Source organism: Geotrypetes seraphini, chromosome 9 (genome assembly GCF_902459505.1).
Source record: "Geotrypetes seraphini chromosome 9, aGeoSer1.1, whole genome shotgun sequence".
In the NCBI taxonomy this organism is placed as follows: domain Eukaryota; kingdom Metazoa; phylum Chordata; class Amphibia; order Gymnophiona; family Dermophiidae; genus Geotrypetes; species Geotrypetes seraphini.
The window spans coordinates 187,367,091-187,394,824 of NC_047092.1; the positions used below are offsets into that span (position 1 = coordinate 187,367,091).

Genomic DNA, 27,734 nt, shown 5'->3' on the forward strand with positions numbered 1-27,734 from the left:
CTACTGCCGAAATCTCTGTCAAAACCTACTCCATCCCATCTACACCCTCCCAGCCATGGGGTACGGTTCATAGACAACGGCGCGAAAGACAAAAGCGCGCGCCGACAATTGAGCGCAGCGCGGAGGCGTGCGCCGCACAAAATTACAGTTTTTAGGGGCTCCAATGGGGGTTTTTGTTGGGGAACCCCCCCAGTTTACTTAATAGACATCGCGCCAGCGTTTTGGGGGGTTGTAACCCTCCACATTTTACTGTAAACTGAACTTTTTCCCTAAAAACAGGGAAAAAGTTAAGTTTTCAGTAAAATGTGGGGGGTTACAACCCCCCACACAACGCCCCCACAACACGGCGCGATATCTATTAAGTAAACTGGGGGGGTCCCCCCCCACGCCCCCTGTCGGAGCCCTAAAACAGTAATTTAGAGCGGCGCACGCCTCCGCGCTGCGCTCAATTGTCTGGGCGCGCCTTTGTCCCGGTGCGCTTTTGACCTGACACCATGGGGTACTTTGTGGAATGAAAGCACTGCACTTCAAAGGAGCTAGCCCACAACATGGCCTTTTATCCAGCTGTAATCCATATGGTACACCAGCATGTGATTTTAATACTTTTTTAGGATCCCTGAGGAAGGAGTGTTTCTTCTAAACACGGACCATCAACCTTCTCATAGGGAGGGAAAAGCATTAGGACAGGGGTGTCCAATGTCGGTCCTCGAGGGCCGCAGTCCAGTCGGGTTTTCAAGATTTCCCCAATGAATATGTATTGAAAGCAGTGCATGCAAATAGATCTCATGCATATTCATTGGGGAAATCCTGAAAACCCGACTGGATTGCGGCCCTCGAGGAGGGACTTTGACACCTACGCTGAGGCCTCTTAGATCCACCCTTTCCACTCCGTATTTTATAGACGGCCAAGTGCATGAAGCCGAAGCCCCACCCACCTCCGTCAGCAGCGCGAGCAGCTCCGCCTCACAGGCCAGGACGTCGCCCATGACGCCGTCCGGGGGGAGGAGCCCGCACGCAGAGCCGCCTGTTACTGTTGCTGGTTGCCGGGCAACGGGGCTCCGACACCTCGGCTCGCTCGCTCTCAAGTTCCGACGCGCGCACGGCGTAACCGAGTCGCAGTTCACAAGCTCAACCGCTCGACGGGCCGCGGACACGGGGAGGGGAGCGAACGGAGCACCGGCGCACACGGGCAGCAGAGAAAGATGGACACCGTAACCCCCCCCTCTCCCCGACGAAGGAACTGAGGTAGCCTTGCGGGGCGGAAGTGACGCAGTACGCGGCGGAACGCCTCCCTTTCAGGAAGGACTCGGACCCCGCCCACTGTCTCCTGTCAGGGACCTGAGCGTGCTTAGGAGGGACCCCTGCTGGCCGGATGAAGGACCTGCCGCAGACGGGGAGCAAGTGATGCGTTAAAGCTATTCAGCAGCAATTTGACATTTAGTAACATAGTAAATGGCGCAATTGTTCTTTTTCAGGTATTTGAACGTCTGACTCATATCTCCCCTATCCCTCCTTTCCTCTAGAGCAACTCCATCCAGTCGGATTTTCAGGATTTCCCCAATGAATATACATGAGATCTATTTCAGTGTATGCTAATAGATCTCATGCATATTCATTGAGGAAATCCTGAAAACCCGACAGGACACCCCTGCTCTAGGTTAAAACGATTCAGGGCTTCTAGTCTCCCCTCATAAGCTACCATTTTCATCACCTTTAAAAAGTGGAAAACTAATGAAATGTGGAAAAGTAACATAACACAGATAAAGTCCCAAATGGTCCATCCAGACTGCCCAAATATACACACTCTGTATTTTAAATTGCTCTTTTTTGTAGACATTTCTAGGCCACAGAGGGAGAGAGGGGAAGAGAGAGACACCCCAATCAGGGAGCGATGGAGGGAGAAAGAGACACTACAATCAGGGAGGGTGGCCCAGACATAGGGAGGCCCAACCAGGGAGCGAGAAACATACCCAACCATTCAGGGACAGTGAGAGACCCAACCAGAGAAGAAGGGAGGGCAGATCGACCCAACTGCAGTGGAAGAGACTCAACCAAAGAGGTGGAGGCAGGGAGAGACCAGACCACAAGGGGGGAGGAAAGATAGAGAAACCTGACTGAGGGAGAGGAGAGAAAGAGAGACCCAACCAGAGAGAAAAGAGAGAAACCCAACTGCGGAGGGAAAGAGAGAAGGGGGCAGAAGCAAGTGAGGTGAAATGGAGATAGAGAAGGGGATAGGCACGGGATGGAAGTGGGGAAGGAAGAGAGGTAGACCACTGGATGGTAGTGGGGAGGAGAGCAAATAGTGGATGGAAGTGAGGAGGAGAGGGTTGACACTGGATGGAATTGAGTAGGAGAGAAAGGGGAAGATGTTGGATGGAAGTGGGGAGGAGAGGGCTGACACTGAATGGAAGGAGTTAGAGAAAGAAGGCACATGCTGGATGAAAGGAAGGGATAAAGAAAAAGGGCACATGCTGGATGGGGAAGAGGACAGAGTTAGTGAGATTGGAGGGAGTAAAGGAAAGATGTGGCAGACACAGTGAAAAGAGGGAAATTGAGAACTGAATGGTAAGATAGAAATTAATCTAGGTAAAGGCAAAAGATAAATTGAAGAAAGCTAAAAGGAGAAGAGAAAAACAACAAAATCCTGGCAAGAATTAAGAGAAAACAAGGAAAGCAGAAACCAGGACTACAATTGGAAAAAGCAAAGTTAGAAAAAAGAATTTTATTTTTAACATAAAAATATAGGGCTCCTTTTACTAGCGGTTTTAGCACACGCAGCATTTTAGCACATGCTAAACCACGCTACATTGCTAGAACTAACGCTAGCTCTATGCTGGCATTAAGGTCTAGTGCGGGCGACAATTTAGCGCATGTTAAAGCCCTAACGCAGCTTAGTAAAAGGAGCCCATAGTGTGGTAGCTGTGTTAATAAATAAAAAATGAAACGGAGTGTTATCTTTTTTCTTGGACTAATTTTAATATTTTTTGACTAACTTTCAGAGACCAAAGCTACATTTCTCAGATCAGAAAAGGATACCATAGCAGCTGTAGAAAAGGAAAAGGGTTTTGGCCTTAGAAAACTAATTGAAAAATGTAAACTGTATATTGGTATTGGGTCCCAGTATGTGTATATTATATTATGTATGTTAACCTGTAACCTTTTCTGCTATTATATTTTAAATGATTTATAATGTAATAATTGGAATATGTCAGTTCCTGAAATCTACCCCCCCCTTTTACAAAACTGTGAAACCAGTTTTTAGCACAGGCTGGTGTGCTAAATGCTCTGCGTGGCTCCACTCTGAGTTCCTATGTGCATTGGGAGCCGCACAGAGCATTCAGCACACCGGCCTGCGCTAAACCACTTTTGCAAATTTGTAAAAAGGGGGTATATCTGCTATCTTTACATTTTTGCAAAGTACAGGGATCTGGTCATAGATCTTAAAATTATGGAAGAAATTGCATTACAATTAGTACTATTATTAAAATAAAATTGTGGAGCATGTAGACAAACATGATTTAATGGGACAGAGTCAGCATGGGTTCAGCCAAGGGAGATCTTCCCTTTAATCATTTTGATCACTCTTCTTTCAACGTAACCAAAACTGTGTGCATTACTCAAGGTGAGCGATACTGAGGCATTATAATATTCTCAGTCTTATTTACCAACCCTCTCCTAATAATTCCTAGCATTCTGTTTGCTTTTTTGCCACAGTTACACACTGGGCAGGATTTCAGCGTAACGTCCACAATGACACCCAGCTCTTTTTCTTGGGTGCTGACTCCTGAAGTGGACCCCAGCATCAGGTAACTATGATTTGGATTCTTCTTCCTGATGTGTACCACTTTGCATTTCTTCATATTAAATGTCATTGCTATTTGGATGCCCAGACATTTCCTAAGGTCTTCCTGCAATTGTTCACAGTCATCATGTGTTTTGACAACTTTGAATAATTTAGTGTCATCTGCAAATTTAATCACTTCACTTGTTCCAATTGGGGCTCTCCAGCTTGGAAGAGAGATATGATGGAGGTCTATAAAATCCTGAGTGGTGTAAAACGGGTAAGAGTGTATCAATTTTCACCCTTTCCAAAAATACAAAATCCAGGGGACACTCAATGAAATTACATGGGAATACTTTTAAAACAAACACAAGAGTTAAGTAACGGCCCCACACTTGCGACTTGCCTTCGTTCCGGAGCCAGCAAAGAAGAGCTCTCCCCAATCGTAAAAGCTACACATAAAAGCACGGATGGAGGAGCTAGCGAGGCTGGGGAGGGAGGGGGAGCGGCAAATGGAAGGTTCAAATCCACCCCTTCGCCTCTGAAGTTGATTTCCAGCTGGGAAGGGGAAGTGGATGGTCGGGGCCCTGGCTGTTTGGTCCGTGCGGCCTCCGTCAGGCGTGGGAAAGGAGCTGCCGATGGTAAGCCCAAAGGGAGGCTTCAAATCCGCCCCTCTGAAGGTGGGAGGAGAAACGGATGGTCGGGACCAGTGCTGCTCCATCCGTGCAGCCGCCCGGGCATTTCTCTGTCAGCTGGTATCCTGCAGTTCCTGCACTAGCAGAGTGATAGTTGGAGAGGTTGTTCACTGCAAAATGATTTGGGATTTTCAAGGAAGAGAGAGACATAGAAGGCCAATTTTGATGTGACATCCAAATCCGAGCTTAGACATTTTTGGAGGTATGTCCAAAAATCAGGTAGAGAAATGGCCTTTTTAAAAAAGCAAAATGTCTTTTTTTCCTTCAAAAAAGACAATTTGTAGATATGTTAAAAAAAAAAAAAAAAATTTCTCATATGTGCATCTATTTTTAAAACATTTTTTGGAGAAAGAAAAATAAACAAAACAAAGTCATTTTTAGTAGACTGGCCAGAGCACTGCATTACAGTGAACTTCATATAAAAAGGACCAGGTACATATTTTACCATAACCCCCTGATAGAAACAAGATGGTAGGTAAAGGCCAAATGGCCCATCCAGTCTGCCCATCCGCAGTATCCACTATCTCCTCCTCTCCCTAAGAGATACCGTGGGCCTGTCCTATACTTTCCTGAATTCAGTCACAGCAGTGGCGTACCTAGGGTATATGGCACCCGGGGCCCATCATTTTTTGACACCCACCCCCATGTAAAAAATATTTTTTGTAATAACCATGAAACGGTATAAATGGTCAGAATAGAAACAGGGAGTGAAAATATTCATTTATTGAACCTCATATATGCAACCATTAATCCAAACATACCATAACATAACATAAATTATGTCTGAATTGTCATGACATCAGAAGTACATATGGAGTAGTTGCAGGTGATGCTTGGGACAGTTCTGATTGTGTTAGTTCAGTTTTATGTGTTTTTTGAATAGAAGGGTTTTTATTTCTTTTTTGAAGGTTTTGTAGTCTGTGGTCGAGATCAATAGGTTGTAGAGTTGGGGGTCGAGTGTTGCAGCTCGAATGGCTAGGAGGTTATCGAACTGTTTTTTTCTTTTGACGTTTTTGGTTGGAGGGTGTGTGAATGGTGCGTGAGTTCTCCTATGTCTGGTTGAGGTGGATTTAATTATTTAGCTGAAGAAATTAGTAACCCCCCCCCATTCCACACACATTAATTCTCTTCCATTCTTGTTCCCATTATAAAAAACACTAAGTTCCCAGAAAAAAAATACATTAAAATAAGAAGTGAAAACAAAGGCCCCTCAGATGAGAACATAACATAAGAATAGCCTAACTGGGTCAGACCAATGGTCCATCATGCCCAGTAGCCCATTCTCATGGTAGCCAATCCAGGTCACTAGTACCTGGTCAAAACCCAAAGAGTAGCAACATTCCATGCTACCGAGCCAGGGCAAGCAGACACTTCCCCATGTCTTAATAACAGACTATGGACTTTTCCTCCAGGAATTTGTCCAAATGTTTCTTAAGATCAGCTAAGCTATCTGCTTTTACCATAACTTCTGGCCACTTCATTTTTAAGCTTAGATCTTTCCTTCCAAATAGAGACCTTGCTAGATGTCAAATACAGCACAAGGAAACTTCACACGGACTTAGCTGTGCAGGAAATGTGAATCTCCTCATACACCCACCTATAGTGCAAAAATGTGCAAAGGTCTGTTTTTTTCTTTCGATCACTACATAGCCTAATGCCACACAAGCAGCACTGTTACAAAAGGTCAATGCTAAGGTTAACAAAGTTTCCTTCCTTGGACCACAAGGAGATACTGACAAACCACTGGAAGAGATCCCAAAACAACTACCCAGGCACAACACCCAAAGACCCACTCAGTGTGTGAACCAGTTGAGTGGAGTGGACTAACTGGGGGGTGGAAATGGGCCCGGAGTTTGCTCAGGAGAATTTCCCAAACCACCTCTTCCTCTCAACACATTGATACACTGCCACCACCACCACCACTACCACCACTAGGAACACCTCACCGGGTAGGCCAGCAATACTTATAAACTTTATAAAACACATTATTATATTTTTTTATAAAGCACATATTTTAACTGAACTCTCTGACATCCTCAGCCTTTCCATTCACAAAAATAGAAGGAAGAAAAGTTCCCATTTCCTGCTGTCTCATGTCCCCGGCCTATACAATATTTTTCTTCTGCAGACCCTTCAAAAGTCTGACCAAATCCTCATTTCACTTGCATTATAAAGTACTGAGGATGCCATCTCTTCCCAATCCCAGGTCCTAAAATCTGAGACAGTAGCGCAAACTGCCCAATTCAGGAAGAAAAATTTCAATTCAGCCTATTTAATTGGTTTTTCGATTCGATTTTCCTGCCCAGTTGGGTGATTTAAAAAAAAAAATCCTGGTGGGTTTTATAGCTTTTTCACCCCCTTTGCCTTCTCCTAACCACACTGGCGCTGTGGTGTAAATAAAATAAAGAAACAAAAAGGACTTTTCCTCTCTCTGTTAAATCCTAGCTCACGTTTGCAGTCCAACACCAGCTCTGGCAGGATACACATTTCAAATCTGACATTGTAATCACAAAACAGAAAATAAAATTAATTTTTCTACCTTTTGTTGTCTGGTTATTTTTCAAATCTGGTTGGTCCCAGGCTCTGGTTGTCTTCTGATAACTTGCTTGCAAGGGTCTCCTTGCCAGATTACCCATCTGGCAATCTCTCGGAAGCAAATGCAGAGACTACAACTTATACAAAATGCAGCAGTCAGGTTGATCTTCGGGTTGAAGAAATCCGATCACATAACCCCTTCCTACCGACTCCTGCACTGGCTGCCAATGGAGGCTCGCACGAAGTTCAAGCTAGGATGTCTCTGCTTTAAGGTATTATCAGGTCTAGCCCCTAAATATATAATAGACCTCTTCTCATTCCCAACTAACAGACATGAGAGAAGCACACACCTGAAATTTGTTTCCCCACCGGCTAGAGGATGCAGATATAAGAGACATCATCAACAACTTTTATCGTACCAAGCAGCCTTATGGGGCAAAGACCTAGGAAAACTAATCACACACTCAAACAACTATAGCGAATTTAGGAGACACCTAAAAACATACCTGTTCTTGAATTACATAGGTGACGAACAAGGACAATAGCCCCCTTCGTAATTCCACCCATATCTGATCTTGCAAACTGTTAACCTCTAATCTCTAAACTATGAATGTCCCAATCAATTAATGAAACTTTTCTAACTCATTGTAAATAGCACGAAACTTCCCGGTCCGGCAGTACATAAACTGTTGTTATCATTAATGTTGTTAATATCAGATGGTCACTGTTATACTCTGTAATTCGCTGACTGTACAGTTTCACCTCACTGTAAACCGCCTAGAAGTCGCAAGATTGTTGGCGGTATATAAGAATAAAGTTATTATTAAGTTATTATTATTCTTCATGCTAACCATCCATCTGCCATCTCTGTCCTCCCTTTCCATTTCCCTTCCCTCCCCAGGAAGTCTGGTATCTTTCCTCCACAGATCCACCTTTTCTTAACTACCCTTTCATCCGGCATCTCTCCCTCCTTCCCCACCACCCCAGGGCCCACCATCTCTCCCTTTCTTTTCCCAATTACCCTCCTATCCAGTATCTCTATCCCTCCTCCACATCATCCCTTGTGTCCAATTTCTCTCCCTTTCTGTTCCTTCCCTCCCTAAATCCCATGGTCCATCATCTCTCTCCCTCTCCTCTATTTTCAGACCCATTATTTCTTCCCCCCCCAAAGTCTGGCATATGCATGTCTCTTTGAACACCCCCTTCCCTCTGTGTACTTCTACACCAGGGTCCCCCCCAAAGGCCTGTCCCCCCCTTGAAGGCCTGCACCCCCCCGAAGGCCTGCACCCACCCCCTTGTAGGCCTGTCCCTCCCTTGAAGGCCTGTCCCACCCCCTTGTAGGCCTGTCCCCTCCCCTTAAAGGCCTGCCTGCCTGTCCCCCCCCCCAAAAGCCTGTCTCCCCCCATGAAGGCTTGTCCTCCCCCTTGAAGGCCTGCACCCCCCCGAAGGCCTGCACCCACCCCCTTGTAGGCCTGTCCCCCCCTTAAAGGACTGTCCCCCCCTTGAGGGCCTGTCCCACCCCCTTGTAGGCCTGTCCTCCCCCCTTAAAGGCCTGCCTGCCTGTCCCCCCTTGAAGGCCTGCCTGCCTGTCCCCCCCCCCCCGAAAGCCTGTCTCCCCCATGAAGGCCTGCACCCCCTTTGAAGGCCTGTCCCACCCCTTTGTAGGCCTGTCCCCCCTTGTAGGCCTGCACCCCCCCCCGAAGGCCTGCACCCCCTTGTAGGCCTGTCCCCCCCTTAAAGGCCTGCCTGCCTGCCCCCCCCGAAAGCCTGTCTCCCCCCCTTTAAGGCCTGCATCTCCCCTGAAGGCCTGCCTGCCCGCCCCACCCTGAAGGACCGCTCACCCCCCTCCCACCCCTCACATCCACCCCGACGTCCGGTTCTTCCTCTTTGGCCTCCCCGCACCATTTAGAATAGGGAAGCAGCCTGCAGCAAGATCGCGATATCAGCGATCTTGCACTGCTTCGTGCTGTCCTCCGCCGCGGACCCGCCCCCCTCCTCTGATGTCAGTGGAGGGGGGCGGGACCGCGGCGGAGGACAGCACGAAGCAGCACAAGATCGCTGACATCGCAATTTTGCAGGCTGCTTCGCTACTCTAAATGGTGCGGGGAAGAACCAGACATCGGGGGGGGGGGAATGGACGCTGGAGCACCCCTTCAGGGCTTGCACCCGGGGCGGACCTCCCCCCCCCCGCCCCCTTAGTACGCCACTGAGTCACAGTATTTGCTTCCACCAGCTCTAAGGGCAGACTATTCCATGCATCTACCACCCTTTCTGTAAAAAAGTATTTCCTGAGATCACCTCTTAACTTCATCCTGTGCCCTCTCATTCCAGAGCTTCCTTTCAAATGAGAGACTCGCCTCATACGCATTTACACCACTTAGGTATTTATAAATCTTTATTTATAACATTTTTTTATTACATCAAGTATGTAAACAGACAGACAGACAGAAAGCGGCCAAGGAGAGAGAGAGAGAAAGAAAGACAGACACACACATCTATTCTAGCACCCGTTAATGTAACGGGCTTAAAGACTAGTTGTAAATAAATTATTTTTTTTCCAATAGCTCAGAGAATGTCTATAAATCTAACCTATGTAGATCCCTTTTACAATTGCAATAACTGTTCTTATTACCTATGTTTGAAATCCTCGAGACCTATGTGAACCTTACCAACCTGTCTAAAAACATATCCTCTTGTATAATGAACCTACAATCCTGGGCCCATACTGTGCAAATGAAACTGAACGAGTCCAAAACAAGACTTCTTTAGCTCGGCCCAAAACTAGACCAACTACCCACCTCCATCCCACTACCCTCTGGCTCCACTCTGCAGCTTGAGTTCTCGAGCAATGTCTTGGGCGTCATCATTGATTCCACAGTCCTTCAATGACCACCTCCAATCCTTGGTAAAAAAATGCTTTTTCAGCCTTCACATGCTGAGAAAAGTTAGATCCTGCTTCCATCAAAAACATTTTACCCTCCTTGTCCAATCCATCATCCTTTCCAGATTGGACTATTGCAACTCTATCTATTTAAGCCTAACTAAGAAAAACTTCCACAGACTTCAGCGGATTCAGAATGCCGCGGCCAAGCTCATCTTCGCTAAAAGTAAATTTGACCATGTCTCCCCGCTCCTGTCCAAGCTTCACTGGCTTCCGATAATCGCCAGGGACCACTTTAAATGCGCCTGTTTAGCTTTCAAAATCCTACATGGTATCCTCCCTCCCTTTATCCCTCTTTCTTGGAATTCCTCAAACCCTAATACCACCAGACCCTCCCACAAATTAAAACTATCCTTCCCCTCGCTAAAAGACATTTCCCATACAAGAAAGCTAGGGACCTCCCTCCCCTTCAAAATCACAGCTCTGGAACAACCTTACCTCCCCTCTTCGGAACTTGAGCTCTCTCCAAGTTTTCCGCAAACATTTGAAAACCTGACTTTTGGTTCCCTGAATGGAAGTCTTTAAATACTCATTTTACTCTAGAATTCTTATGCTTCCAGGCAGATTTTATGGGTCACCAGGCCGCACAGTGGTATAAAACATTATCTGGATATTTAAATAAAAAACCAAGGACTGTACTTAGAGATATTTGGAACATTGAGATTAAGCATCAAATTAATGCATCTCAATGGCCACGTATTTGGTCTTGGAGGATAAGATGTACAATGTCTGCGTCTATGAGGCAAACATGGTTTTTCCTGTTGCATAGAGCACTCTGGACCCCTGTTCGCTTACAAAAATTGGATTGCTCTAAGTCTAATAGATGTTGGCATTGTCATCTTGAGGCTGGAACTCTAGATCATTTATTATTTTATTGTCCTTTTATTAATAATTTTTGGAAATTGATCTGGGGGTCAAATAAATTGTATGTTAGAGAATCCTGTGGCCCTATCATATGACACAGTTTTGTTTGGAATGTCTATGAGGGCCAAAAGTCAAATTTCATCGAATAATAACAAACTGTTAATGATTTTAACAGGAGTTGCCATCCAACATATAACACATAACTGGAAAGACTATAGAGGATTGAATTATTGTTTCTGGTGGAGTTCGGTTTGTCAGGTGTATGAAATGGAAAAAACATTGGCAATCAAGAGAGGTTATTATAAGAAATTTAAAGAGGTGTGGAGACCATTAATTGAGTATTATAATAAATAAATAAATAATTATATTTATCCCCATTAAATATATGTAGGGGGGAGGAGGGATGGGTGGGTTTTATGACATTATGAGGGGTAATATATGGAAAGGGAGGGAGGGGAGATAGTTTATGGTATAAAATGAATGTAGAGTTTCAAGTGAAGAATGTATAGTATGACTTGAATTATTGTACACTTGTTTGCATAATGTAAAAACGAATAAAGATATTTAAAAAAAAAAAAAAAAGAAAACCTGACTTTTCTCAAAAATGTAAGCCTCTCTCCAACTTTGGTATCCCAAGTCCTCAAAAACTCTTCATATCTGGCATCCCAAGTCTTCTAAATATTCTTCATACTTTTACCTCTAACCCTTTGTTGTAGTTCCTTCCTATTTCATCTACTGTAAACAGCGCCGAGCTCTACGGATGTGGAGATGATGCGGTATACAAACCTAAGGATTAGATTAGATTAATATTTGAGAAACTTTATTGGTATGTTTCGATTCTACGGAAATGTCTCCAATACTGCTGCTGCTTATATTTACAAAACTTAATAAAAAGAATCAAATTCAACCATTACTGACAAGATGAACCTGCAGGGAGGGCGAGCAGTTCCCGACCATCCCATTTACCCCCTCCCCCCTTATATGTACTTCAATGTTAAACTGGGGCTGCTGAACTTTTGCTTTGATGAGTGTACTGTTATAATTGACTTCATTAATGCATCGTTTCTTTTGAATAGACTCCGGTGAGAACTGGGGAAAAAATGACTTTCTATAGTGCTACTAGACCAGTGATCTCAAACTCAAACCCTTTGCAGGGCCACATTTTGGATTTGTAGGTAGTTGGAGGGTTGCAGAAAAAATAGTTAATGTCTTATTAAAGAAATGACAACTTTGCATGAAGTAAAACTTGTTATAGTAACTATAGCACTATAACGAGTTTTACCTCATGCAAAGTTGTCATATAATTTATATATTTTTCCTTAATTGCTTTTGATCATTTCAGTTATACACAGCTGAAAGCAGTGCAACATGCAGAAAGTGAAAAACTATCAAAATATCAACTGCAAGAGACAAGATTTTGGACCAACTATTTTGAGGCCCTTGGTATTATAAAGAATGATTCTTTATGGAAAACTTGTGCCTTAAGTGTCTGGCGGTTGTGTCCGCAACCACCTTCAGCTCTCACCTCCTCTAACACCGGACACACGCACAAGCTGCACTGCCTCCAATGGTTACCTTACGTTCTGGAACATTGTCCTCCTCATTGCTGTAACCTCCCACAAGCGCTTTCCTGCGTCTGCACGCAATTGGGCTCCACCTCACAATCACACCCAAATGCAGGAAAGCGCTTGCATGAGGTTACAGCAACCGCTGGACACTTAAAGCACAGTTTTCCATAAAGTATCATTCTTTATAATACCGAGGGCCTCAAAATTGTACCTGGCGGGCTGCGAGTTTGAGACCATTGTACTAGACACATTATATGTAGGTGTTTCCACTGTCCCTAGTGGAGGCTTAAGTGACTGCAGTGGGAATTGAAGCCAGTTCCCCAGGATCACAGATCACTACATTAGCCATTAGGCTCCTCCTCCACCCCACTTCCATACATAAAGTATGTCCACTTCTAATTTCTCATGGCTGCTCTAGGAAGATTGTCGAGTTTCATTAACAAAATGTGAAGGTGTGAGTCCTATTTATTTATTCAATTTTCTATACATTTCTCCTGAGGGAGTTCAGAATGGTTTACATGAATTTATGCAGGTACTCAAGCATTTTTCCCTATCTGTCCCGGGGGGATTGAGTGACTTGCCCAAAGTCACAAGGAGCAGTGTGGGTTTGAACCTACAAGCTCAGGTTGCTGGGGCTTTGGCCACCATGCCACACCATCCCTCGGTAGCTTTAACCACTAAGGACTGCAATTGTATTGGTGGCTGTGTATGTGTGTGTGGGGAGGGAGGTTGGGGATGCAAAGGTAAGATGGGAACTCTTGCACCAGTCATATTCCAGCCCTGATCTCCTCCTTTCCCTTTAGTTATATTATTTCCACTCCTCCATCCCCCCTCCCCCACCCGTACCATGTACTGTAGACGCTTCACAGAAAATCCTTCAGCTGACAATTGCCAAAAGTAGTATTTATTTTTAAAATAATTTTTGTTACTCTACACCACCAAAAGGACTGGAAATGAAACCCACAGAGGAAGCACAGCTGCCAAAGAAAGGAAGGCACATGCTTCAGCAAAGGCCCAGCAGAAGGAAGAGGGAGGAGGGGGCAGTGTGGAAATCTGGTCACCATCTGGTGGGAGCAGGCTGAGCCACAGAGTGGCACTGGGTCCATGTGTTAATAACTCTGTATCCCAAGCCCCACCTAAAGAAGGCAGGATTCTCTACAGTTCTCAGTTCGGTTACAGAACCAGCATCCAGAAGTGAGAATGTAACAAGCCAGCAAAGCACCTGGATGGCAGCAAATGCAGGATTGTCCAGAAATGACAGAGCTAAAGAAGTACAGTAAAACCTTGGATTGCAAGACAAGCAAAACATTTGATTAAATTTTAACTTGATATACAAGCAATGTCTTGCAATACGAGTACATACAGTATACACGTGCCACATCATCACATCTGAGCCAATGGTTCTTCTCTCTCTGATGCTGCGGGAGTGTAGTGACTGTTCTAAATGAGCGAGGTCTTGCAATACAAGTACGTATAGTATTTTATATTAAAGTTTTTGGGTTGTGAAACGAATCATCTGAGTTTCCATTATTTCCTATGGGGAAATTCACTTTTGATATACGAGTGCTTTGGATGACAAGCATGCTTCTGGAACGAATTATGCTTGCAAACCAAGGTCTGACTGTACTTGTAGACATGTAACCACAAAAAGGCAGTAAACAAGTCCCTGGAGCTCATGAAGCCAACAACCCCCTCCCCACACAGGACAACTTGTGGGATGTAGAAGAGGATGAGACGAAGTCTGCAGCCAGCTCTGTGTGAGTCCCCTCATGCATCCAGCAGTCTGGTTCTGAATGTGCTCCATGATATAAGGGACACAATGTGATATTAGAAATATACAACTTAATTGCAGGCATTCGAACTCTGAATGATGTTATTTCAGATGGTAAACTGCTTGAATTTTCACAGTTGCAGCACAGATTTGGGCTTAATAAATCACAAAGTTTTAAATGGTTGCAGCTGAAGCAGGCTATTCAGGTGGGGTTCCCTGAATGGAAAAATCTGAATAATCAATATAGTCTGGAGTTTCTTTGCTTCCAAGCAGATTTCCTGGGACATCAAGCCGCATTGTGGTATAAATTAATTTCTGGATATTTGAATAAAAAAAACAAAAAATGATCTTAGGGACATTTGGAGCATTGAGATCAAGCAGCAAATTTCTGCATCTCAATGGCCACGAATTTGGTCTTGGAGAATGAGATGTACAGTTTCAGCATCTATGAGACAAACTTGGGTTTTTTTGTTGCTTAGAGCGTTTTGGACCCCTGTTTGTTTACAAAAATTAGATAGCTCTAAGTCTAATAGATGCTGGCATTGTAATCTGGAAGCAGGGACATTGGACCATTTACTTTATTATTGTCCCTGTATTAAAATTTTTTGGAATTCAATCTGGACTCAAGTAAATTGTCTATTAGAAAACTATGTTGCATTATCTTATGATATTATTCTGTTTGGCATGTCTATGAGGAAAAAAAGTCAAATTTCATCCCATAATAACAAACTTTTACTAATAATGACAGGGGTTGCAATCCAGCATATTACTAATAATTGGAAAAATTATTCTAATCTTAATTATTTGTTTTGGTGGAATTCACTTTGTCATATTTATAAAATGGAAAGAGCAATTGCTTTACAGAAAGGAAACTATGATAATTTTAAGAAGATCTGGGGGCCATTGGAAAGTTATTGTAAGGAGTAAACATCATTTTCCTTTGTTTAGGTATATTTATTTTATTGGGGGGAGGGGTTAAAGGTGTATTATTTTATCTGTTTGATTATGATATGGTCATTTGAAATATGTTAATTGATAGTAATGGAGGGTGGATGGGTGGTAATTTTTATGTTTTATGATTATTTGTGAATGATTTTCAAGTGTTATATGTTTGTTTTGTATTGGTATAATTTTTGTACACTTGTTGATAGATTTAAAATGAATAAAGAATTATAAAAAAAAAGAAAAAAGAAATATACAACTTTGTACACAAACACATAAGGGACAGTCCCTGCTGAACTGAGTTCACAATCTATTCAAGACAGTCTATCCCGGATATCTGATCCACCCTAAATATTCATGAGACCCAGTACATTCTCATGTCTTATGGGTAAGTTGAAAGCGAAAAGATATCAAGTCTCGCTCATTAGAAATGTGTCGCAGTCATTTGAAGACCTTCCTACTCTCGGAGCTGCTTCTCTCACATTAGAGCCTCAGTGCCAGTCACAAACTTAAAGGAAGAAAAGCCAAATGTCCCCTCCAGTAAAGAGAAATCTGAGCAAATCTTCCCCTTACCTCTGTCTGTACAAGTTCACGTGCTCTGAAAGTTCTGAGCAAACTTTTAACCAAGTGGAGAGCGATTTTCATCCCAGAGAATTTAATAATAATAATAATAATTTTTATTTTGTATACCGCCATACCCAGGGAGTTCTAGGCGGTTCACAGCAGTTAGATTCAATTCAAACAGTGCAGTTGATGACAAAAAAGATGAACAAAGCAATTATAAAGTTTAACATGCGGGTTATACGTCTACAATTTAAGTGAAGGGAACAAAAATACATGCATATGTACAAAAAGTACGTGCAATAAGGACATGCATAAGTACATGCAGCAGAATACGTGCAATAGATACATTAAGTACATGCACACAATTTAAGTGAGGAGAAATGCATACACGCCATAAGGAAATAATGTAAACAAGCCATGAGGAGAGAGCAGCAATCTTAGAAGAGTGAGAGGGGAACGATTAGGGATTCGGTCTGTTGAATAGCTGAGTTTTAATCTGCTTTCTAAAACAGATATGAAGAGGCATCAAGTATAATTTTGGCTAGCCATGAATTTAGTTTGGCCACTTGAAAGGAGAAGGTTCTTTCGAAGAATCTTTTAAGGTGACACGATTTTAGTGAGGGAAAAGCGAACAGATTTATTCTGCGGGAGCTCTTATTGTTGTGGCTCAAATTTACTAAATCTTGCATCTAATTCCTAGCAGTAAATTCTGCACGTGAGCAAAAGTATATATTAAAAAAAACCTGCAGTAGCTTCATGTCAGCATCTCTGTTTTAAAACTAAAGTTTCCAGCTTTCCAGCTCTTCCTTGCGTGGAGAGCATGCGCAGACCATTTACAGGCAAAGAAGATGGTCTGAGCATGCGTTAGGATCGCTCTTCAGCGATCCGTGCGGTCGTGGGGGACGTGCCTCCATTTGCACGAGGGCCTGCCACGGATCGGCCACAGATTGGGTAGGATCGGGAAGGTTAGTGAATCTAGGCCTATGAGATTTACTAAGGTCTGAATTTGAAGACGGGAGTCCACAGTGATAAATCTGTCAGAGTGACTGGGTTGAAATGCAGTTATGAAAACCGAGGCTTCTTGCTTCTCTGATTTTTCTAAATTATACAGAAGAAAAGCAGTCAACCTGGACTTTGCTGTTTATTCCCAGAATGCTTGGCCCGTCTCCAGCTGCTGCTATTGTAAACTAAAACTTTGTTTTACATCTCTGGAAAATAGGAGCAAAAGCCTATCACATCTGGATTGTGAAAGAGAATTCCTGGGAAATGAACACACAGCCAAGCAGCCGGCGTGGAATGAAAGAAGATTCCAGAAGCTGCTAAGTGAAAGCAGGTTAAGCTATATGTATTAAAATGCCCACACTGCTAAACATTAAGTCGGATGCTTCTTATACCTATCGAAGAAGCAGCCGACTTAATGTTTCCTTTTCGACAGCCTAAATACAGCAATTGTGCAGACCACAAAGTTCTAAATAAGATTTTAGCAATTTTGGACTGTCAAGAGATTTCCTGTCCTATTAACCCTCTTTCTTCCTCCCCTCTTAAGGTCAATCGATTTGTACCTTTGCTTAATCTTTGTAAACCGCAAAGAACTTCATGGTATTGCGGTATATAAGCTGTTATTATTATTATATAAAACCATTTTTATTTATATACCACCAATACCTCTTCGAAGTTCACAGCAGTTCACAAACAATAAAATATCAAATATTAGGTGTTTTGAAAATCTCTCTAACTGTCCAATAGGTTCAAAAGCAGCTGTATGAATAATACATTATAAAGAAAACAAAGATGACCAAAGGAAACATCCCCCCCACACACACACACAAATTAAGTCACTTTACAGATACAGAGGGGGACTTGTCTTGAGACAGCCCAGTTAGAGCGAAACATGAATTTGTGTCGGCACCTAAAACCCCTGATGCGTCTTTAAAGATAAGTGCTTGAGAAATTTAGTTTCAAAATGGCTTATATTTAAAAATATGGACTGATGAAGAAGTGATGGTCCAAAATTGCTAAAATTTTATTTAGAACTTTGTGATCTGCACAATTGTGGTATTTCGGTTCAAATGCACACAGCCAGCTCTGCCATTCCATGCCGGTCTCCTATAGGGAGCAAATGGCGGATAATTTTCTAAAGCTCTCTCTGCTTGTAAAGCTTGGTTTTGCACACAGGGAAACTTTTCAAACCTGCTTAACCACATACACATGGAAAGCACATGACCACTTTTAAGTAATCAGACAAAAACTTATTAATACTTCATTCACTAAATTTCTCTAAATATATTCTTAAATTTCTTCAGAGACCTCAGCAATGCCACCATTATCGACTCCAAATTTCAATGCCAGTAGGGATTTAAATATCACATTGTTACCAGTCTCATACAGTTAAATTTTAAAGATTTTCTCAATCATAACCACATTTCTTTATATAGAGATATCACAGCTCACTTACCTTCACTTAATCTTCAATTCATACTGTGAAGAGCTTCAGTGAATCCTTCTCAGATAAGGGAAACGCTGTTTCAAGGTTTCTCCTATGCTTACCACCTCCCCCCCTTTTTTCAATTTCTTCACTTTCTTCTCTTTCTCACCTACAGGGCAGCTTTACATCAACCTCTCATCTCACCCTGAAGAACAGATTCCAGATCCTACAGGAAGAGACTGCCGACAAGGAGGAGGATGAGGTCCAACCCACGGCTCCAGCTCCGGAGATGGCTGATCGACTCCCTCCAATGAGGCAAAGAGTAGTGGTCATTGGGGATTCCATGCTGAGGGGCACCGAGGGACCACTCTGCAGACCAGATATGCAGTCAAGGGAGGTTTGCTGCCTGCCTGGAGCCAGAATCTGTGATGTTACCGCCTGTCTAGATAGACTTCTCACGCCCCAGGACCACTTCCCTATGCTTCTCATCCACATCGGAACAAACGACACTGCCAAGAACACCCCGGAGAATATACCTAGAGACTTCGGAGCCCTGGGTGAGAAGCTGAAGCATGCGGGAGCTCAGGTGGTCTTCTCGATCCTCCCAATTAGAGGCAAAGGAAAAACCAGGGACGAGCATATCCAGAGGACCAACGAGTGGCTATGCGGCTGGTGCAGGGAGATGAACTTTGGATTACTAGACCACGGAGAGGCACTTCAGGGACTTCAAGGACCAGACGGACTCCATCTAACCAGTAGAGGTAAGAACGTCTTCGGGCCGATTGGCCCGACTGCTTCACAGGCTTTAAACTAGGTAAGTTGGGGGAGGGTACTGGTACAGTAAGCAACTATCCGGAGGAGGGGAGTTGCTACTCCACTTCTGTGCCCGAGGTAAGTACTCACCTTGCAAACGATTCTCTAGGTGCCACATCAGTTCAGATGGGAAACTCCCTTCGGGAGCCTAGCAGTCACAGGGTATGGAGGGCTATGTATGTCAATGCACGCAGTCTGGGCAATAAAATTCTGGAATTAGAGACCGAGATAATGACTGCTGACCTGGATGTAGTAGCAGTTTCTGAGACTTGGTTCACGGACTCTCATGGGTGGGATATGGCTATACCCGGTTACAATTTGCTTCGCAAGACAGTGAGGGCAAAGTAGGGGGAGGGGTGGCACTATACACCAGAGAAGGCATCAAAACTACGAGAATCACAGATGTCAAGTACACCGGGGAATCCCTCTAAGTTAATCTGGCCAGAGGCAACGAAAAATGCCTGTATCTTGGTGTAATATACAGACCTCCAAGACAGCAGGAAGACAAGGACACTGCATTAATCAACGACATTGAGAATATCACCTTACGGGGGGATACGGTACGGCTAGGGAATTTCAAGATGCCATATGTGGATTGGAATGCACTTTCAGCATCTACCAGCGGCAGCAGAAGGCTATTGTCCTCCATAAGAGGAGCGCGACTCAAGCAATTGGTGTTGGAGCCTACTAGGGCCCAGGCGATACTGGATCTGGTACTCACCAACGGAGAAAGCGTCTCAGAGGTCTCGGTAGGTGATAAGCTAGCCTCCAGCGACCACAATATGATATGCTTCAATCTCAAAAAGGGTTTCTCTAGATCAAGCATGACAACAAAAGTACTCAACTTTCGAGGCATGGACTTTAAACGCATGGGAGATTTTGTCCGTCAGGCACTGCAACACCAAGCGGTGACCAATGATGTGGAGGCTATGTGGTCAATCTTGAAATCTACCCTACACACAGCAACAGACCACTACATTAAATCGGGAAGTAAACGGCAAAGGAACAAGAGACCTCAATGGTACACCACAGAGATATCAGATCTAGTCAAAGACAAGAAGCGAGCACTCATTTCCTACAAACGCTCAGGGGAAAAAGAGGCTCGAATAAAATATATGGCCAAGTCAGCAACTGTCAAACTGGCAGTCAAAGAGGCCAAGCTTCGAGTAGAAGAAAACTTAGCGAAGAACATCAAAAGGTGGACAAATCTTTCTACAGGTACTTTAGTGACAGAAAAAGAAACACGAATGGGATAGTATGCCTTAGAAAACCTGACGGAATTATGCAGAATCAGACGCTGATAAAGCCGAACTACTAAATGAGTACTTCTGCTCAGTCTTCACCTGCGAGGCGCCGGGGTCCGGCCAACAGTTGCAGGAGAAGCATAACTCAGGAGACCCGTTTCAGAACGAGTTTACACCCAGTAACGTCTACGATGAGCTATCAAAACTCAAGGTGAACAAAGCCATGGGACCGGACAATCTGCACCCCAGGGTGCTCAGAGAACTATGTGATGTCCTAGCGGAGCCATTAGCCTTACTCTTCAATCTCTCCCTGAGTACGGGAAAAGTCCCTTTGGACTGGAAAACAGCTAACGTCGTTCCTCTACACAAAAAGGGTTGCAGGGCAGAGGCTGTGAATTACAGACCGGTGAGTCTCACTTCCATGGTGAGTAAGCTCATGGAAACGCTAATCAAATGCAAATTAGACACTATCCTGAACGAGAATTTACGCAATACCCATCAACATGGTTTCACCAAGGGTAGGTCATGCCAATCCAACCTTATCAGCTTCTTCGACTGGGTAACTAGAAAGCTAGACCAGGGAAGAGTCCATGGACGTCGTGTACTTAGACTTCAGTAAAGCTTTTGACAGCATCCCCCACCGTAGATTATTGAACAAAATGAAATCAATGGGACTAGGTGCAATACTAACTGCATGGGTCAACGATTGGCTAAGTGGTAGACTTCAGAGGGTGTTGGTTAACGGTACCCTCTCTAAAACGTCGAAGGTGACCAGTGGAGTGCCGCAGGGCTCGGTCCTGGGTCTAATCCTTTTCAACATATTCATAGGAGACCTGACGCAGGGGCTTCAAGGTAAAATAGCATTATTCGCCGACAATGCCAAATTATGTAACACTGTAAGTAAAAATGATTTGTCAGACAGCATGAAGCAAGACCTGCTTTTACTAGAACATTGGTCCACGACCTGGCAGCTGGGCTTCAACACGAAAAAATGCAAGATCATGCACCTTGGCAACAATAATCCGTGCAGAACATACACACTGAATGGAGAGACCTTGGCTAGGACTACAGCAGAGAGGGATTTAGGGGTGATCATTAGTGGAGACATGAAAACAGCCATTCAAGTGGAAAAGGCTTCATCCAAGGCTAGACAAATGCTGGGTTGTATCCATAGAAGCTTTGTTAGCCAGAAGTCATAATGCCATTGTACAGAACCATGGTGAGACCTCATCTGGAGTACAATTCTGGAGGCCACACTACCGTAAAGATGTACCGAGAGTTGAGTTGGTTCAGCGCATGGCCACCAGGATGATCATGGGGCTCAAAGATTTCTCATACGATGACAGGCTGCATAAATTGCGGCTATACTCTCTCGAGGAGCGCAGGGAGAGGGGAGATATGATTGAGACATTTAAGTACATCACTGGTCACATAGAGGTGGAAGACGACATTTTCTTTCTCAAAGGTCCCTCGGCCACAAGAGGACATCTACTGAAAATCAGGGGTGGGAAATTTCATGGGGATACCAGGAAGTACTTCTTCACAGAAAGAGTGGTAGACCATTGGAATGATCTCCCGGAGCAGGTGATCGTGGCCAGCAGCATACAAGATTTTAAGAAAAAATGGGATGCTCATGTCGGATCTCTACGAGGGTAGTGTAGAGGTGATGCCACCTGTAGAGGTGATGCCACCTGTGCGTGACCCCTTGGAGGGTAGTTTGGGGAGGGATAATAGAGTGGGCAGACTTGATGGGCTATGGCCCCTTCTGCCGTCATGTTTCTATGTTTCTCATAGTGCCATTTTCATCTTCAAACTTTCCTCTCTTGCAGTCCAGCTTACTTCTAAGGAGTCTGCATGCAGGGTGGAGATGTTTCCTGAAACAGACTTGTGCTCTATGTGCTGGCGTCATGATTGCTTTGGTTGTCCAAGTCTTGCTACTTCTAAGTGGAACCAACATTTCAGCCATCATGCTGTGAGCAACCAGACACCTGCTCTCCCTTCCACAACTGTTCAAAGTATTTCTGCTCTGTGCAGGTTACTTCCACTGCTTTCTCAGAGGTCTGATGAGTTTAGGATAAAAATTGAGAGGAAACTAGACCCTGCACTCTAATAATTTGGAGTTTTAGCTCACCTTTCCAAATGATACTCAGGGATTCCTTTAGCATTACAAGTAATTAAGAATAAGTCCCTTTCCAAAAGAGCTTACAGTCTAAGTTTTGCACCTACAATGAACCTCACTTGACTAGGGTATGGGGAGAATGATCTGTCTCTCAAGCTTACTGTTCATGCTCGACCTAGAACTTTCATGGTGCCAAAGAGAGCTCCTTTGGCGTTCACAGGATGACGGAATACTACAGGCAACTACTCCAGGTGCACCTGTGTAGGCACTCTTTACCTGCTGAATCCTCACCAATCAGAGTTCTAGGCGGGTTACAAGCATATAATCCTAATAATCCTACATAGAGTTATACATAATATATAAAGTTATCAATTTGTACAAGCAGGATAGGGTAATACATCAAAATAGCAGCTGATTATTAACATGTTCCATTATATTTTCAGGAAGACATTCTCAATTTTTTTTATAGCATTTGTTGGATTAAAAAGAATAAAAAGGAAGTGTTTTTGTCATACTTTTTATACTGCTAGTTAAGTTGTGTTATTTTTGAAACTCTTTTACAGGAAAAATTTTCTTTAGACAATTTAAATTTACCTGCATTGTTTTTTGTTCCCTCTAACTTTAATATTAGAAGTTCAAAGGGAAGAGAGCAAATAATATTGAAATCACTTCATGCATTTCTGAGCTGATGGATCCCTTCTTTCCTCCCACCCATCATTCAAACTTGCTTTATGAATCCCAACTCATCAATAGGAAGAAAAAGAACGAGGGAAATAATTAGGTCAATTTTTGGATACCTGTGAAGAGAGACCATTTAAGTAAACTTTAGGGGCCCTTAACTAGTAATATCTTATTAAATCCATGAGCTCTCATAATTCTACAAAGAGAACCATGTTAAACACGCAGGACCTGCTGCTTGTGACTATGGAGAGCATTTATTGAGTAGACGGTCATCTGACATAGCTGTGGTGAAAGGTGATGTGGTCAGTATTTGGACACAAGTGAAGATGGTTCATGCAAAAGCAAGGGTCTTACACTTCAGGAAAACTTACCTTCCTAAAATTGATTCACATTCACACAACCAACTTTAGTTTTCGGTTTTGGCTGAAATCAGGCAATAAGTTTTAGGTAGCGTTTCATTTTTTTTTTCCAGCTGAAAAATGATTATACAGTTTCAGTCCACCTCTAATGCATTGATAATGATCTCTTTAGATCATTAATGGGATTTGATGCCACTGAGATTTCAGAATAATGGGTTCCCACCACAATCAGTAGGAATGGATGCTCGGGCCAGTAGAAAATGCTAACAGCTGGCTGTAGAGAGGAGGAGAGGGTGGGGTAGATTTTCTGGAGGGAGAGGAGAGAGCACATGAGTAAAAAGCAAATGGGTGGTAAGATACGGAAAGAATGCCTTCAATTTTGGACCTGATGCCTAGTGTCCCTACTGTCCGTTGTGCTCAACCCCAAGGATTTTAACTGTCCCGCTTTATTCTCCTCGAACAGCCGAGTCACCAACTGCCTAGAGCTAAAGTGCGTAATTTTGCTCCAATGTTTTCTGGATCAACAAGGTTTTCTTATGCCTATACTTTAAACAATCACTGTGATAAGGTCATAGAAAAGGGTTCCTTCTGAACAATCTCCTACACAGAAGGATCAATGTTATGCTATGCTTTGGATGCGGACAGCTCTCTGCAGTGATCGGTGGGTTCTGGTTTGCCCAGATCTGACCATTTTCAGCCAGTTCTAGCAGAGATTTTGATTTTTCTTTCTTGCTCTTCCAGACTGTGCTTTGACTTCAGCTTTTCCATGTAATTTGCATTTCAGAACAATGTTTCTGACAGTTGAAACTGCTAGCTGGAACTTTTTTGCGTTGTAGGGTGAATTATCTCCATTTTCAAATATTCCGTCAACTGCTTAGAGAAGGCCCTGATTAGTTAAAAGCAGACATTTGGTCAACCACGGAATTGTCTTCACACAAAAAGCCACTAAACCATTTGGGTCTATGAACTTTTAAAAATAGTAGTAACAATCAACTAGGTCTCCAGATTTTTACACCTGCCATATTCTTTTTTTCAGTCTGTTAAAACCAGCAGATAGAAATTATGTCTCCCCTGCCTCTTAAACCCATTTGAAAAACTACCCTATTGTGTGTTTAACTTGTACTTCGAAGAGATTGTGTCAAGAGTCTGTTCACACAAGAACCAGTGAGGCACAATATGATCAGCAGTGTGTAAACTTTTGCACATTGATTTGTGTCTGTTTATAAGGGGGGACAAGTTCTCAAATCCCTCATTAGGATCTCCATATGAACTATTCTGCCTGGCAATGGCCACATTTGACTTGGTAAGAACGGCATTTTTTATGGAGGATACTGTTTATATTAATTTCCACAGATTATCCTGTACAGCATAAGAATAGCCTCACTGGGTCAGACCAATAGTCCATCAATCCCCATAGCTGTTCTCATAGTGGCCAATCCAGGTCCCTAATACCTGGCCAAAACCTAAGGAGTAGCACCATTCCATGCTACTGATCCAGGGCAAGCAGTGGCTTCTCCCATGTCTGTCTCAATAACAGACTATGGCCTTTTCCTCCAGGAAATTATCCAAGCCTTTCCCAATCTGTTAGTGACCTGCCAATGGGAAATGCCTCATGAATGGGACATTGTTCAGTTCTTGCTGGGACACTTGATCAATTCTTTTTATCTTCCTATGAATTAATCATTGTCCTTCCTGGAGTTAGAAGCAGATGGCTGAACACTCCTGATTATTGCAATTAATTTGAAAAAAGAACTCCATCAAAGACTCTCCCCAAGGGTTATCAAAGTCTTTCAACAAGGAGCTGATTAGTCATGGATATGAACTTATGGGGTAGACAGGAGCAGAACTCCACCTGGGACATCACAAAGGACTTCTCTAAATGTTTTATGTATTTAGGAAATTCCAAAGATAACCACTGTCCAAGAGTCAAGTAGTGCAAAGAGTGTGCAATTAACCTCCTACATAGTACTTGACACACAAACAATGGGATGCTGTAACATGGAATGGAAAGAATCAACATGCATCTGGAGAGAAGGAAGGGGTGTCTTTTTTTTTTTTTTTGGAATATAATTAGCTCAGATGCAAGAACGTGCCCAAGGTGGATCTGTGTGTTACCTGCATCAAACACTTCATATTCAATGAAGCTTCAAGATAGAAGGATCACTTTATCAGACTGCGACAGCTTAAATTGTTTTACCTTCAGATAAGTTTATTGCTCAAAGAATGTGATGGAGCTATGGATATCGCACATCACCTAATGCACATTGTTTGAACCAAGTTTGTGTGTACCGCAGGGACACAACCAAAAGAACTTTCACCTAAAGTCTGTGCAGAAGACATGAGTGAAATAAGGCAGCAAAATTCCACTTACAAAAGGTCTGTGGGTGCAAATCCTTCACAGTTAAGAGACCAGGGACAGAGAGGGATTGTGAAGTCCTCCTAGGCTGCTCAGTTTTTTTTTCAGGTAAAATGCCTCCAGATTTTCTCCTCACATTTTCACAATTATTAAAATCTTCATTTGATGATTTTCTAAAAATGGATGCTGGGCTGTATAAAACTGCTAGCTGCTTGGTCTCTGAAACATGACCTGCAGCTCCATAGAATAATGGAGTCCTTAAAGAGAATAACCAGGTTGCAATGCGTTATATAATAACCAGTCTGCAGCTCATGCACCGAGGTTCAACTCGCAGCTGTTGTTATTATGGATGGACTGCAGAAAGGCTGATGCTCAAACCTCATTGTAGACTTACATTATACCTTGACATGTGATAATCTAACCTATATTCCCTGGCCCCAGGAAGAATATGTCATGGACTCTTATCGATTTTGTGACTTCTGGGATTCAGTGTCCCTTTAGAGCAGATATTAGTTACTAAGCTTTCTAAAGAAAGGAACTGTACTATATACACATTGGTTGTAAAATTCCTTGGCTTATCACACTCATGAAATAAGAAATAGTCATGGAACAAAAGGAAGATCCCTTCACAGAACATGAGCAAATAAATTCGCTCCTCAACTGCTTGGTTCATAGATTTATTTGAAAAGGGAATCAATAGAAGATTACACCAGCTACAGTATCGTTCCTCTTGAAGAGACACAGGGAGAGTCTTCTCCAGGGCAAACTGCAGGTGGCGCCACAGCACACGTTCTACAGCAGGACAACACGGCAAAATCCTTGTACAGGACATATGCGCCAGGCGCAGCAGCCTCTATACCACAGACAACCTGAGTAAACAAAAAACAAACAGCACCTTTCATTCACTGCCAATCCCAGATACTTCTAGAGCAAAAGGGGGTTAATTCTTTCACATTTCCATTCCTACAAGAAAGGACTATCAAGACCCTATGGAATAAGAGGACATTAGTCTGAAGTGGAAGTCAAAGGACAGCACTTCCTCTCATCTGCTCCATTCTGTCAGTGCTCAAGAAGCAAACCACCTAGTATGGCCATGAAGTATCAGTATCTCCCCTAGTACTGCTCTGAAATACAAGCACTAGAATGAAAGCATATTATATATATATCCAGATATAGTATCAAAGCCTACTCTTCCACCAGTCACTATGATCTTGTTTGTGGAAAAATGCTGCTTGAATTACCTTGTTCTGTGGAGCTCTTGTAGGAGTGAAATATTTGCAGGCTACTTACCTGAAGGAGTGCTCCAGGAGCGTCTGAATCTCTGTATTCTAGTCATCCATGTACTCAAAAGGCTCTGGGGGTTCTGGTTCTTGTTCTTCTTCCTCAATCTTTGGCCCATGTGCAGCCACTGGTTCCACCAGCTGCTCCTCTTCCTCACTCGTGTCCTTCAGAATGATGACCCCCCCAATGGAGAGCTGTGAATGAGGGAAGAAATTCTCAATGCACCATTGTCTGGAGGCACCATCAGATGGTGCACTTTCATCTTCTTTAAATACTACAAATGCACTTTCCTCAGTCCTGAAGAGTTTTTTCCTCCCTTATAATTAAGTCTCTCTTCTATATCTTATTTTTCAGCAAACGCTTTGTGATTAAATTAAATTCATTCTGAAAAATGCTCCTTGTCTGATTTAAATGCTCTTTTACAGGTCATATATTCCAAATTCCCTCCAGGGCTTCATCCTTGCTCTAACTCTATTCAACATTTTTATAGCTCCTCTTCTGACAATCTGAGGACTGCAGTCCCTCGTACTGGACAGATGACGTTCAGATTCTCCCTTTGTCATCACCTCTTCCTCATCTTATCATGGCTTACAGGTAACCAACTATTTCTCAATATCTTCCCTAACATCTCTACCCCACCATCAGACATTATTTCTAGACCCATTCCCTATAGTGGTCCTATCAAGATCCGGGGTGGGGGGGGGTCACCCTTTGGATAGGAAGCTGACCTACAGCTTTCAAGTTCATTCAGTTTTATAACACATTCAGTATCTGGCTGCGCATTCTATGTGAGAG

The 27,734-nt window shown here is 43.3% G+C and overlaps 2 protein-coding genes and 1 long non-coding RNA gene across 4 annotated transcripts in view; 1 reads left to right on the forward strand and 2 right to left on the reverse strand.

The window, feature by feature from the left end:
- Positions 1-1,250, reverse strand: part of ARMC9 (armadillo repeat containing 9) — a 157,457-nt gene extending 156,207 nt beyond the window's left edge. For both annotated transcript variants that reach the window (XM_033958175.1, XM_033958174.1), the window contains exon 1: positions 936-1,250. In XM_033958175.1, coding sequence (XP_033814066.1) covers positions 936-986 — 51 coding nt within the window. In that variant the 5' untranslated portion in view covers positions 987-1,250. The remainder of the gene's footprint in view (positions 1-935) is intronic.
- On the forward strand, positions 1,232-19,506 carry LOC117366613. The gene is made up of 3 exons (XR_004540619.1): positions 1,232-1,475; positions 3,715-3,806; positions 18,262-19,506. It is a non-coding gene; the product is annotated as an uncharacterized LOC117366613 (long non-coding RNA).
- Positions 19,507-26,316: 6,810 nt separating this feature from the next.
- Positions 26,317-27,734, reverse strand: part of PSMD1 (proteasome 26S subunit, non-ATPase 1) — a 182,112-nt gene continuing 180,694 nt past the window's right edge. Inside the window, exons 24-25 of the mRNA XM_033958253.1 lie at positions 26,949-27,133; positions 26,317-26,527 (exon numbers count right to left, since the gene is read on the reverse strand). Of these exons, the coding sequence (XP_033814144.1) occupies positions 26,987-27,133 (147 nt within the window). The 3' untranslated portion in view covers positions 26,317-26,527; positions 26,949-26,986. The remainder of the gene's footprint in view (positions 26,528-26,948; positions 27,134-27,734) is intronic.